The sequence below is a fragment of the Haliotis rufescens genome, unplaced genomic scaffold (assembly GCF_023055435.1).
Source record: "Haliotis rufescens isolate VD_foot unplaced genomic scaffold, xgHalRufe1.0.p SCAF_15, whole genome shotgun sequence".
Lineage (NCBI taxonomy): Eukaryota > Metazoa > Mollusca > Gastropoda > Lepetellida > Haliotidae > Haliotis > Haliotis rufescens.
The window spans coordinates 10313403-10325058 of record NW_025963835.1 but is presented as its reverse complement, the minus strand read 5'-3'; the positions used below and the strand labels follow the sequence as shown (position 1 = coordinate 10325058).

Genomic DNA, 11656 nt, shown 5'->3' with positions numbered 1-11656 from the left:
TGTGTAATTTGGCCCTTTGCTTATAATGAGTGAAAGTCCTGTGTGAAGTTATATTTTATGTAAGATTCAACAGTCGTAAACTAAGTTCTGAACAAAAGAAGTATTTATATCTTTGGATTTTATATGAAAAGATATAATCTATGAGTTTTTAAGTTTAGGGAAGATTTTGCAGTATGAAACTATTAAAGGGATGGGTCTTAACTTTATTTTGGGTGGGGGGGGATATTTATTAAGAGGGGGGGTAATTATTTTATCCCTCTTTTTTTTCTGTTTCAGAGATGCCACTGAAGAAGATGCTGCAACAGATGGAGGGGTATCACCTCCCTAAAAATGATACCGAGGAAGCAGGCCTCGTTAATAAATGTGCAACAGAACAAAACCCGAACAAAACATGCGCTGAAAGCTCATACAATAGTGCTACACAAAAATGCCTTACACAAAATGCTACATATGATGCCGATGCCTCAAATGCCGATACCTCAAATGCCAATGCCTCAAATGCCAATGCCTCCTATCCCAATGCCTCCTATGCCAATGCCTCCTATCCCAATGCCAATGCCTCCTATGCCAATGCCTCCTATGCCAATGCCTCAAATGCCAATGCCTCATATGCCAATGCCTCATACGCCAAGGCGAATGCCTTAAATGCCAATGCCTCAAATGCCAATGCCTCATATGCCAATGCCTCAAATGACAATGCCTCATATGACAATGCCTCATATGCCAATGCCTCATATGCCAATGCCAATGCCTCATATGCCAATGCTCAAAAAGATCAAAATGCTCAAAAAGACCCATATGCCAATGAGAACAATGTCAGTGATAACAATGATCCTGAGAGCTATGACCCTGATACTGACATCAATGATCCAGAGAGTTATGATCAAGATTTTGTTACCAATGACCATCATACTGATACAAATGAGACTGTACATGGTTCTTTCAATCAAGGTCACACTAGATTTGGAAAAAACAGTGGCAGACAGTGTGTAGCTAACAGTGCAATGGCAATGATGTACAATCAAATTAAGGACATTTCCACATGGGACAGCCATGATCTTGACACAGTTCTTTGTAGAGGAAACAAACTTTATGAAGATTCTATAAACCAGAGACAATCAACTAGTCGTAGTGCATACCTTCTTGTGTCAGACATTTGTCCAACAGTAGACTTCTTTGGCAAAGAATATAGATTTGTGTCTGGCGATTCTCTGACTGGCTTTGTGATGAAAGATACTGAAGAAATTGTTGATATTCCACAACAAATGTGTCTCGATGCTGCACTTCAAACAATATTTTCACAACATGATGCTACTTTTGTGACATTTGGAGGATCAACATTTGCTGTGATAGAAAGAAATAACAAATACCACGTGTTTGATTCCCATTCCCGGAACACTGAAGGATTACAAGTCACTAATGGTACTAGCATACTTATTCAATACACAAGTCTGCTTCAGGTCTATGAACACTGTTTGAATCTTGCTCGGTCAATGAACTTAAATGCAAATTCACAATTTGAAATGACAGGTATGAGAATTACCACTGGTGTAGAGCCACATGACAACCGGTCTGACAATGCGAGTGATACCAATGACAATGATGATGTTGTGCATATTGATGAACTCGAAGACAACTCACAGGATGTAGAGCCACATGACAACCGGTCTGACAATGCGAGTGATACAAATGAGAATGATGAAGTAGTGCATATTGATGAACTCGAAGACAACTCACGGGATGAGGAGCCACATGACAACCAGTCTGACAGTGCGAGTGATACCAATGACAATGATGATGTAGTGCATATTGATGAACTCGAAGACAACTCACAGGATGTAGAGCCACATGACAACCGGTCTGACAGTGCGAGTGATACCAATGAGAATGATGATGTAGTACATATTGATGAACTCGAAGACAACTCACAGGATGGTAGTGTGGAAATGATTGATATTGACACAAATGAGACTGTACATGGTTCTTTCAATCAAGGTCACACTAGATTTGGAAAAAATAGTGGCAGACAGTGTGTAGCTAACAGTGCAATGGCAATGATGTACAATCAAATTAAGGACATTTCCACATGGGACAGCCATGATCTTGACACAGTTCTTTGTAGAGGAAACAAACTTTATGAAGATTCTATAAACCAGAGACAATCAACTAGTCGTAGTGCATACCTTCTTGTGTCAGACATTTGTCCAACAGTAGACTTCTTTGGCAAAGAATATAGATTTGTGTCTGGCGATTCTCTGAGTGGCTTTGTGATGAAAGATACTGAAGAAATTGTTGATAATCCACAACAAATGTGTCTCGATGCTGCACTTCAAACAATATTTTCACAACATGATGCTACTTTTGTGACATTTGGAGGATCAACATTTGCTGTGATAGAAAGAAATAACAAATACCACGTGTTTGATTCCCATTCCCGGAACACTGAAGGATTACAAGTCACTAATGGTACTAGCATACTTATCCAATACACAAGTCTGCTTCAGGTCTATGAACACTGTTTGAATCTTGCTCGGTCAATGAACTTAAATGCAAATTCACAATTTGAAATGACAGGCATGAAAATTAGCACTGATATACAGCCACATGACAATCAGTCTGACAATGCAAGTGATACCAATGACAATGATGATGTAGTGCATATTGATGAGGATGGTACAGTAGATATGATTGAGATTGACCAAAGTGATGATACGGCATGTCAAACAAATGAGAATGATCAAGATGATATGATGCACATTGATGAATGTGACGACAACTCACAAGATGGTAGTGTGAAAGAAACTGGGACTGACCAACATGCAATGCTATTCTGCCCTGTATCATCAAATGTATGTGAACAGTTGTGCAATAAGCTTGATATTCAACACCAATGTGTAGCAAAGTCTCAAGATCATGAGTTTGGTGTAGAAATTGATGTACCATGCAGAACAGTATCCATTGAAGGTGATGGCAATTGCTTCTTTAGAAGTCTTTCATATGCAATCTCGGGCAAAGAAAACAACCACAGGAAAATCAGACTGGCTGTTGTGACACACCTAAAAGCACATGCTGAAAGTTTCCATCACTTCTTAAGACCAGGTTACGAGTCAGTTGAACAGTACATTTCTCAATCCAGAATGTGGTATGTTGGAACATGGGCTACAGAACTTGAAATACTTGCAGCTGCAAATCTACTGGGCACTGACATATGCACATACACTGATAACAGATGGCTGAGATATTCAAGCAGGCAGTTAAACTCAGACACAGTGAACACAGGAACAGGCATATATCTAAATCATGTTGGTGGATCACATTATGAAGTGGTTGTTTGTGTGAACACAGTAGATGCTTTGAGAAACTCATGTACAGACAAATATTGTCAGAGACATATGAATATCAAGAGAAATGCTGACCAGCTATCTGCAGATTTGCTGAATGACAGAAAGTCAGTCTTGAAAAAACAAAAATGTTCTGATTCTAAAGAAAAGAGACCTGATCACAGACCAACTAAAAAACCAAAAGGAAAGTATGCACAGGCAAAAGCTAAAAGAGAATATATGAGAGCCAAAAGAGAATTGGAGAAAGATAATTCTGAAACATTGAATTTGAATGTGAAACAGAGAAGACTTGCAAAAGAGAATGAAAAGTACAACACTGACCTAGATTTCAAGAACAGAAAGAAACTGCAAAGTTCAAATAAATACAAAGATGATGAAGCACACAGGGAATTTGTCAAAAAATACAGTACTAACAAATATGGCACTGTCTCTGAACACAAGGAAACAGTAAAAGCTTACAGCAGTCAGAAATATGCCACAGATTCAAAACACAGAGAAGATGTTAAAACGTACAGCAGTCAGAAATATGCCACTGATTCAAAACACAGAGAACATGTTAAAACGTACAGCAGTCAGAAATATGCCACTGATTCAAAACACAGAGAAGATGTTAAAACGTACAGCAGTCAGAAATATGCCACAGATTCAAAACACAGAGAAGATGTTAAAACGTACAGCAGTCAGAAATATGCCACTGATTCAAAACACAGAGAAGATGTTAAAACGTACAGCAGTCAGAAATATGCCACTGATTCAAAACACAGAGAAGATGTTAAAACTCACAGCAGTCAGAAATATGCCACAGATTCAAAACACAAGGAAGATATAAAATCTTACAGCAGTCAGCAGTATCGAAAAGATGCAAAGCACAGGGAGGCTCTAAAAAATCTCAGTTCAGAGAAATATGCAAAGGATGAAAAGCACAGAGAAAATAAAAAGAACAACAGTATCGAGAAATATGCAAACGATGAAAAGCACAGAGAAAGTGTAAAAACCAACAGTACAGAGAAATATGCAAACGATGAAAAGCACAGAGAAAGTTTAAAAACCAACAGTACAGAGAAATATGCAAACGATGAAAAGCACAGAGAAAGTGTAAAAACTAATAGTATCAAGAAATATGCAAAAGATGCAAAGCACAGGGAATCTGTTAAATCAGCAAGCATTGCCAAATACAAAGCTAGTGGTGAACACAGAACTAATTTGAAAGAGAGACAATCTGCCAGGGTTCTGCAAATAACCAAAGAAAGGAAAATAATGGAAAATGTTACACAATCCTTTGCCAAAAACATATCTGAAGGTCCAGAATTTGTGTGCTCAGTGTGTCATCGAAGACTTTTCAAAAAACAGGTTGTAGAATGTAAAAGAACAGTGTATGAAAACAAAGGAAGTAATATTGCCACTGTTGCTGAGAGATGCATCACAGAAAATTACCTACACAGGTGCTCAGACAGTTGTGATGACCAATGTTCATTTGTCGATAGTCCAGAAGGCACATTATGGATTTGCTATACTTGTCATAGGAAACTTTTGTCTGGTAAAATGCCTGGAGAAGCTGTTGTTAACAACCTTGAACTGACCCCTGTTCCTATGCAACTACAATGTCTCAATGAACTAGAGCAGCACTTGATTGCCTTGAATATTCCTTTCATGAAAATGATGGCATTACCAAAAGGTGGACAACATGGCGTACACGGACCTGTAGTATGTGTTCCCTCTAACATTCAGAAAAGCACAAGTATGTTACCGAGAAGTGATATAGATGATCAGATGATTAGAGTGAAACTGAAAAGGAAGATTACTTACAAAGGCCATTATCAATATCAGTTTGTAAACAAGGCTCATGTTAAAAATGCTTTGGAATATCTTCAAACAACTAACAAATGGTACAGTGATGTGAATTTCAATACAGATTGGGTCAATCCCTTGCCAGTTATTGATGAGGAAGATGAAATTATTGATTCTGATACTGAAACATTACCTGAGGTTGAAAAGGATAGCTCAAACACACAAACTAATGAAAATGAAGAGTCTGAGAAAGATCATGGATTACTCATGAATACATGTCTACAACCGCTTGATATTGGCCAAGAAGTTATGGATCAACATTTTGAAAAGATAACCTGTGTTGCACCTGCTGAAGAAAATAATCCTGTTCGACTACTGACAGACAAAAGCAATGAAGCAAGGTCATTTCCAGTTCTGTTCCCATCAGGGTCCCCTACATTCCATGATGATCGTGAAGAGAGAATAACACTTGCACGTTATCTACATACACGCCTCATGAATGCTGATAGTCGATTTGCTCAAAACACTGACTACATATTTTATGCACAGTATCTTTCTGAAATTGATCAAGTTATGTCAAATGTTTCCATTGCAATGCGAAAAGGATCACAGTCACATGGTAAAAATGTTACATCTGAAAATCTTACAGATTCTGATTCTCTGAGAGAGATATTAAAATGTGATGAAGGCTACAAGTTCTTGAAACCTATCAGAGGAACTCCACCATACTGGCAGTCTGCTCAGAAAGATTTATTTGCTATGATAAGACAACTAGGTATTCCAACTTGGTTTTGTTCATTTTCATCAGCTGATATGAGATGGCCAGAAATGATTGAAACGATACTCAGAGAAGCAGGTGATACACGGAAAGCCACTGAACTTGACTGGTCTGAAAAATGTTCTATACTAAGGAAAAATCCAGTGACAGCAGCACGAATGTTTGACAAAAGGTTCCATTGCTTCTTGAAAGAGGTTATCATGTCACCAGCTGAACCAATTGGAAAGATAAAAGATTACTTCTATCGTGTAGAATTCCAGCACCGTGGTTCCCCTCACACTCACTGCCTTTTCTGGGTTGAGAATGCTCCAAAGGTTGATGACGATAATGATGAGTCAGTAACATCTTTCATTGATAAATATGTCACATGTGATATGCCTTCAGTTGAGAATGATGAAGAATTGTTTGATATTGTCAACAGTGTACAAAAACATAGTAAAAGACATTCAAAGACATGCAAAAAAAATGGCACAACCTGCAGATTCAATTTTCCACGTCCTCCAAGCAATGAAACTTTCATATCACGAGCAGGAGGTCTTGACAATAAACCAAAAGATGTTGTGCCCAAAACCTTGGAACAGTGCTGTGAAGATCTTTTCAATATGAAATTTATGTCCATACCAGATGCTCAAAGAATTTTGAAACTGATTTGGCAAGGATTAACAAATGATGAGCAAACATTTGAGTCAGTTGATGCATTGTTCTCTGCCATTGGTATTTCGCAAGACATATTTCAACTAGCATGTGATACTCTATCCAAAAAGACAAATGTTGTGATGAAACGCAATCCCAATGATGTATGGGTCAATCAGTACAATGCAGATCTGCTCAGATGTTGGAATGCGAACATGGATATTCAGTACATAGTTGATGCCTACTCTTGTGTTGTCTACATCATTTCATATATCTCAAAGGCAGAAAGAGAAATGGGATTATTGTTGAATCATGCACAAAAGGAAGCAAATAAGGATAACTCTGATGCAAAATCTGCTCTCAAGAAACTTGGTGCTGTATACCTACACAATAGAGAAGTGAGTGCTCAGGAAGCTGTCTTTCGAGTTTGCAATTTGAGATTGAAGGAAGGATCACGTAAAGTACAGTTCATTCCAACCGTAGACCCTGTCAGAATGAGTTTGCCTCTGAAAACCCTGCAGAACAAACGAAAGAGTGGTGAACTAGATGAAGATGAAATGTGGATGACAAGCATTGTTGATCGATACAAGAGCAGACCCAAAGGTGACGAGTTTGATAACATGTGTCTTGCAACGTTTTGCTCAGAATACAGAGTGCTACCAAAATCTGAAGTATCAAATGTTTCTGATGACAAACGCCGTAGTCCAGTAGTAACATTACAAAATGGCCTTGGTCATGTGAAAAAACGTACTCGGACTGATGCAGCAGTTATCAGATATGCCAGATTTTCACGTACAAAGAATCCAGAAAAACACTATCACAGTATATTGCAGTTATTCTTGCCATACACATTTGATGCACAATTAAAACCACCCGCATTCAATTCGTATGAAGAGTTCTATGAAACTGGTGCTGTTCAGATTGAGAACTGTCCTTTGGAAACTGTGAAAGAGATTGTTGACAGAAACAAAGCAATGTTTGAGAAAGATGGTGATGTTATTGATGAAGCAGAGGAATTGTTTGACAAAACAGGTGAATTGGAAGATGCTTGGGCTCAAATCTGTCCAGAAACTGAATCTGAAAGAATAGCATGTGAAGTTGAACACATTTGTACGACCGATGAGGAAAGTGAAAGTGAAACTGCTAAGAACATGCCTGATTTGCTACTGAAGGATAACACGTTATCAAAAACAGAGGTACTTCAGAGTACAATGTCAAAACAAGAGGCAGAAACTATTCTGAGATCAATGAATGAAGAACAAGCTGAAGTTTTCTATAAAATAAGACAGTGGTGTTTGGATAAAAGGAACGGCAAAAATCCTGATGCATTTAATCTATTTCTGACTGGTGGAGCTGGTACTGGAAAGAGCCATTTGATCAAGGCAATTTGCTATGAATGCACTAGACTGCTAGCACCCATGCAAAATAATCCAGATGATAACTCTGTGCTTTTGGTAGCTCCAACCGGTATTGCAGCATTTAACATACATGCTTCCACGATACACAGTGCACTCTCAATTGGAATTGATGCAAAACTGCCATACCAGCCACTTGGTGAGGAAAAGATCAATAGTCTGCGAGCAAAGCTGCCAAGTATCCACATACTAATCATAGATGAAATATCAATGGTTGATCACAAGCTGTTATCATACATTCATGGTAGATTGAGACAGATCAAACAAACTGCTGATTATTCACCATTTGGAAATGTATCTGTAATTGCTGTTGGAGACTTTTATCAGTTATCACCCGTTAAAGGAACACCATTGCATGTTGCCAAAAATGGATATGACCTGTGGAATGATAATTTTTCTATCGCAGAATTGACAGAGATCATGAGACAAAAGGACCCTGCATTTGCACAACTTCTGAATCGGTTACGAACACGAAAAAAGTCAGACCCTCTTGACACAAGAGATATACATATGCTCAAACAACAAGAAACTGGTGAAGATGATCCAGAAAGCATTCACATTTTTGCAACAAATGCTCAGGTTGATGAATACAATATTGCTGCTCTTCATTCTAAATGCTCAGATCCAATTTGTATTGACGCTCAAGATTTCTCACGAAATGCAAAAACAGGGAAACTTGAAAAGAGAGAAATACCTCATGGAAAAGTTCATAACTCAGTCTTACAAAAAAGTCTCAATGTTGCAATTGGTGCGCGTGTGATGATCACAAAGAATATTGATACATCAGATGGTCTTGTGAATGGAGTCTTTGGAACTATAAGCCACATATCTTTGACTGATGGTGAAAGATTTCCTTCAAAAATACATATTGTGTTTGACAAAATTGATGTTGGTCAGAAATTACGAAGAATGGAAGGCACTGCATCTGAATTAGATCCTAACAGTACTCCTATTAAGCCACAAGAAGAAACTGTTTCAAACAATGGAGGCATTAGACGACAATTTCCACTGAAACTAGCCTGGGCTTGCACCATACACAAAGTACAAGGGATAACTGTTAACAAAGCTGTTGTTTCATTACACAAGGTATTTGCAGCAGGACAAGCTTATGTAGCACTAAGTCGTGTATCTTCTCTTGATGGTCTTATCATTCAGAATTTCAAAGAATCAGTCATATACAGCAGTGCAAAGGTTGAAGCAGCAGTGTCTAGTATGCCAAAGTTCATGACAAGAAATCAGAGAATCTATGATGGTCATCCAACATGCACGCTAATTATACAAAACATTGAGGGCCTTCAATCACACTTTAAAGATCTGCAGAATGACAAGAGGTTTTTAGAGTCTGATTTCATTTGCTTGACAGAAACATGGTTATCTGATTCACATCCAGCTGATGAACCAAAACTTGATGGATTTACGTTACATCATAAACCCAGATCAAAGTGTTATGAATCATCTGAACCAATACTGATGCAACTGAAAAATCAAAGACATGGTGGTGTTGGAGTTTATTCTAGTGAAGTCAAAACATGTGAATTTACTCAGTTACCAGTATCTAATTTAGAGTATCTGTGTATGTACGTCATGGAACTACAAGCTCATGTTGTTGTTATCTACAGGCCAAGCTCATACACAGTTGATATTTTCAGAAAGCATATGCTTCAACTTGTTCAGGAACTTGATAACCGTTCTGGTCGATCAATCATCATGGGTGATTTCAATGAAAATATCTTGTCATCATCTTCAATACAAACTATGATGGAATCAAATGGTTTTACACAGATGGTTTCAGAACCTACTACTGAAGGTGGAACGCTTCTTGACCATGTATATGTGAAAGGACTTGAGAATGTATCTGTTCAGATTCTTCCTACATACTTTGGGTATCATGAAGCTATTGAAATCAAATTATGAATATAGCTGTGAATATAACAGTGATGAAAAACAATCTTTACCATGTCATCATTTGAAAAGTGCCTATTTTATCAAATTTGTAAATCTCATTTATCAAATTTGTAAATCTCGTTTCAACAAAAGACACTGGCCTGGTATTGCACCTATCTGACTTTAAGCATGAATTGTACAAACCCCTGAAGAAGTGACTACCTGGATCGGGTGGTCAGGCTCGCCGATGGGCGAGTATCACAGGTGGGTGGATCAAGGCTCATGATGTGAATCACTGGATTGTCTGGTCCAGACTTGGTTATTTATAGACTGCCATCATATAGCTGAAACATTGCTGAGTGCTGCGTTAAACAATAAACAAACACATGAACTGTACATGTATTATCATAATTAGACCTGTATTAATCTTTGTGACTTTTGTTGTAAAAGCATCTTGTACAAAATATGAATGGACTCTACTTGAATTATCATGAATGTGGACCTGAGGCCAACTTCTTATTTTACAAGGATTATAATTGTTGAAAATTACATTGATTCTACTTGATGAAATGGTATGTTATTGCACCTATCAGACTTTTATTGTGAAAGTAGCAACTTTCACAAAATGAGCATGAATTGTACAAACCCCTAAAGAAGTGACTACCGGGATCGGGTGGTCAGGCTCGCCAATGGTTGATGCATGTCATCGTTTCACAATTGGGTGGATGAAGGCTCATGATGTCAATCACTGGTTTGTCTGGTCCAGACTTGGTTATTTATAGACTGCCATCTTATAGCTGAAACATTGCTGAGTGCTGCGTTAAACAATAAACAAACACATGAATTGTACCTGTATTATCATAATTAGACCTTTATTTATCTTTGTTACTTTTGTTGTAAAAGCTTCTTCTACAAAATATGAATAGATTACCATGAATATGGATCTGAGGTTAACTTCTTATTTTACAAGGAATATAATTGTTGAAAATAACATTGATCCTACTTGATGAAATGATGGGCAATGGATGTCATTTTATAGATTGAAAAAGTCACTGATATTTATAATTTAGTTCATGTCAAGTTGTTGCACATGCTCAATTATTTTGTGTATAATTTCATATGTACATAAGGTGCACTGTACATATTATGTATATATATTGAAAAATATTAACATGTATCTGAAAAGTGCTAATTTAAATCAATTTGTAAATCTTGTGAAATGAAAGACACTGACATATTATTATCATCTGTATTTATAAATAATGAATTTTGTTGCAAAAGCAGTTTCTACAAAACATGAAAGACTTGTGCTTTATTATCATAATTATAGGCCTTAGTCCGACATACAAAATACCAAATTGTTATTTTGTTGAAAATGTAATACTATTGATTCTACTAGATGTGTGAGTGTGTGTGTGTTTTGTATACTGTTAATATATATTTCTTTTCCTGTGTATATGTTATTTCTATGTATAGATTTTAGCATGTATATACTTTAGCTGATCTAAAAGAAAAGAAATATCTGTCAGAATTTAGTTCATGTCAAACTATTTCACTGCTCAATTATTTTGTGTATAATTTCATATGTAGATGAGGTACACTGTACATATTATGTATATATATTGAAGAAATATAAACATGTATCTGAAAAGTGCTAATTTAAATCTATTTGTAAATCTTGTTAAATGAAAGACACTGACATATTATTATCATCTATATTTATAAATAATGACTTTTGTAGCTGTGAAAGCAGCAACTTTACATAAAAGATGCATGATTTGTTCTGACCTCTGAATATCCGGGGTAGAATAGGTCTT

General features: G+C 37.0%; 1 protein-coding gene across 1 annotated transcript; it reads left to right on the top strand.

Moving 5' to 3' along the window:
- The first annotated feature begins 278 nt into the window (after window positions 1-278).
- On the top strand, window positions 279-9869 carry LOC125380009. The gene has a single exon (XM_048395976.1). The coding sequence runs from the start codon at window positions 279-281 to the stop codon at window positions 9867-9869; it is 9591 nt and encodes a 3196-aa protein (XP_048251933.1).
- Window positions 9870-11656: the final 1787 nt, after the last annotated feature.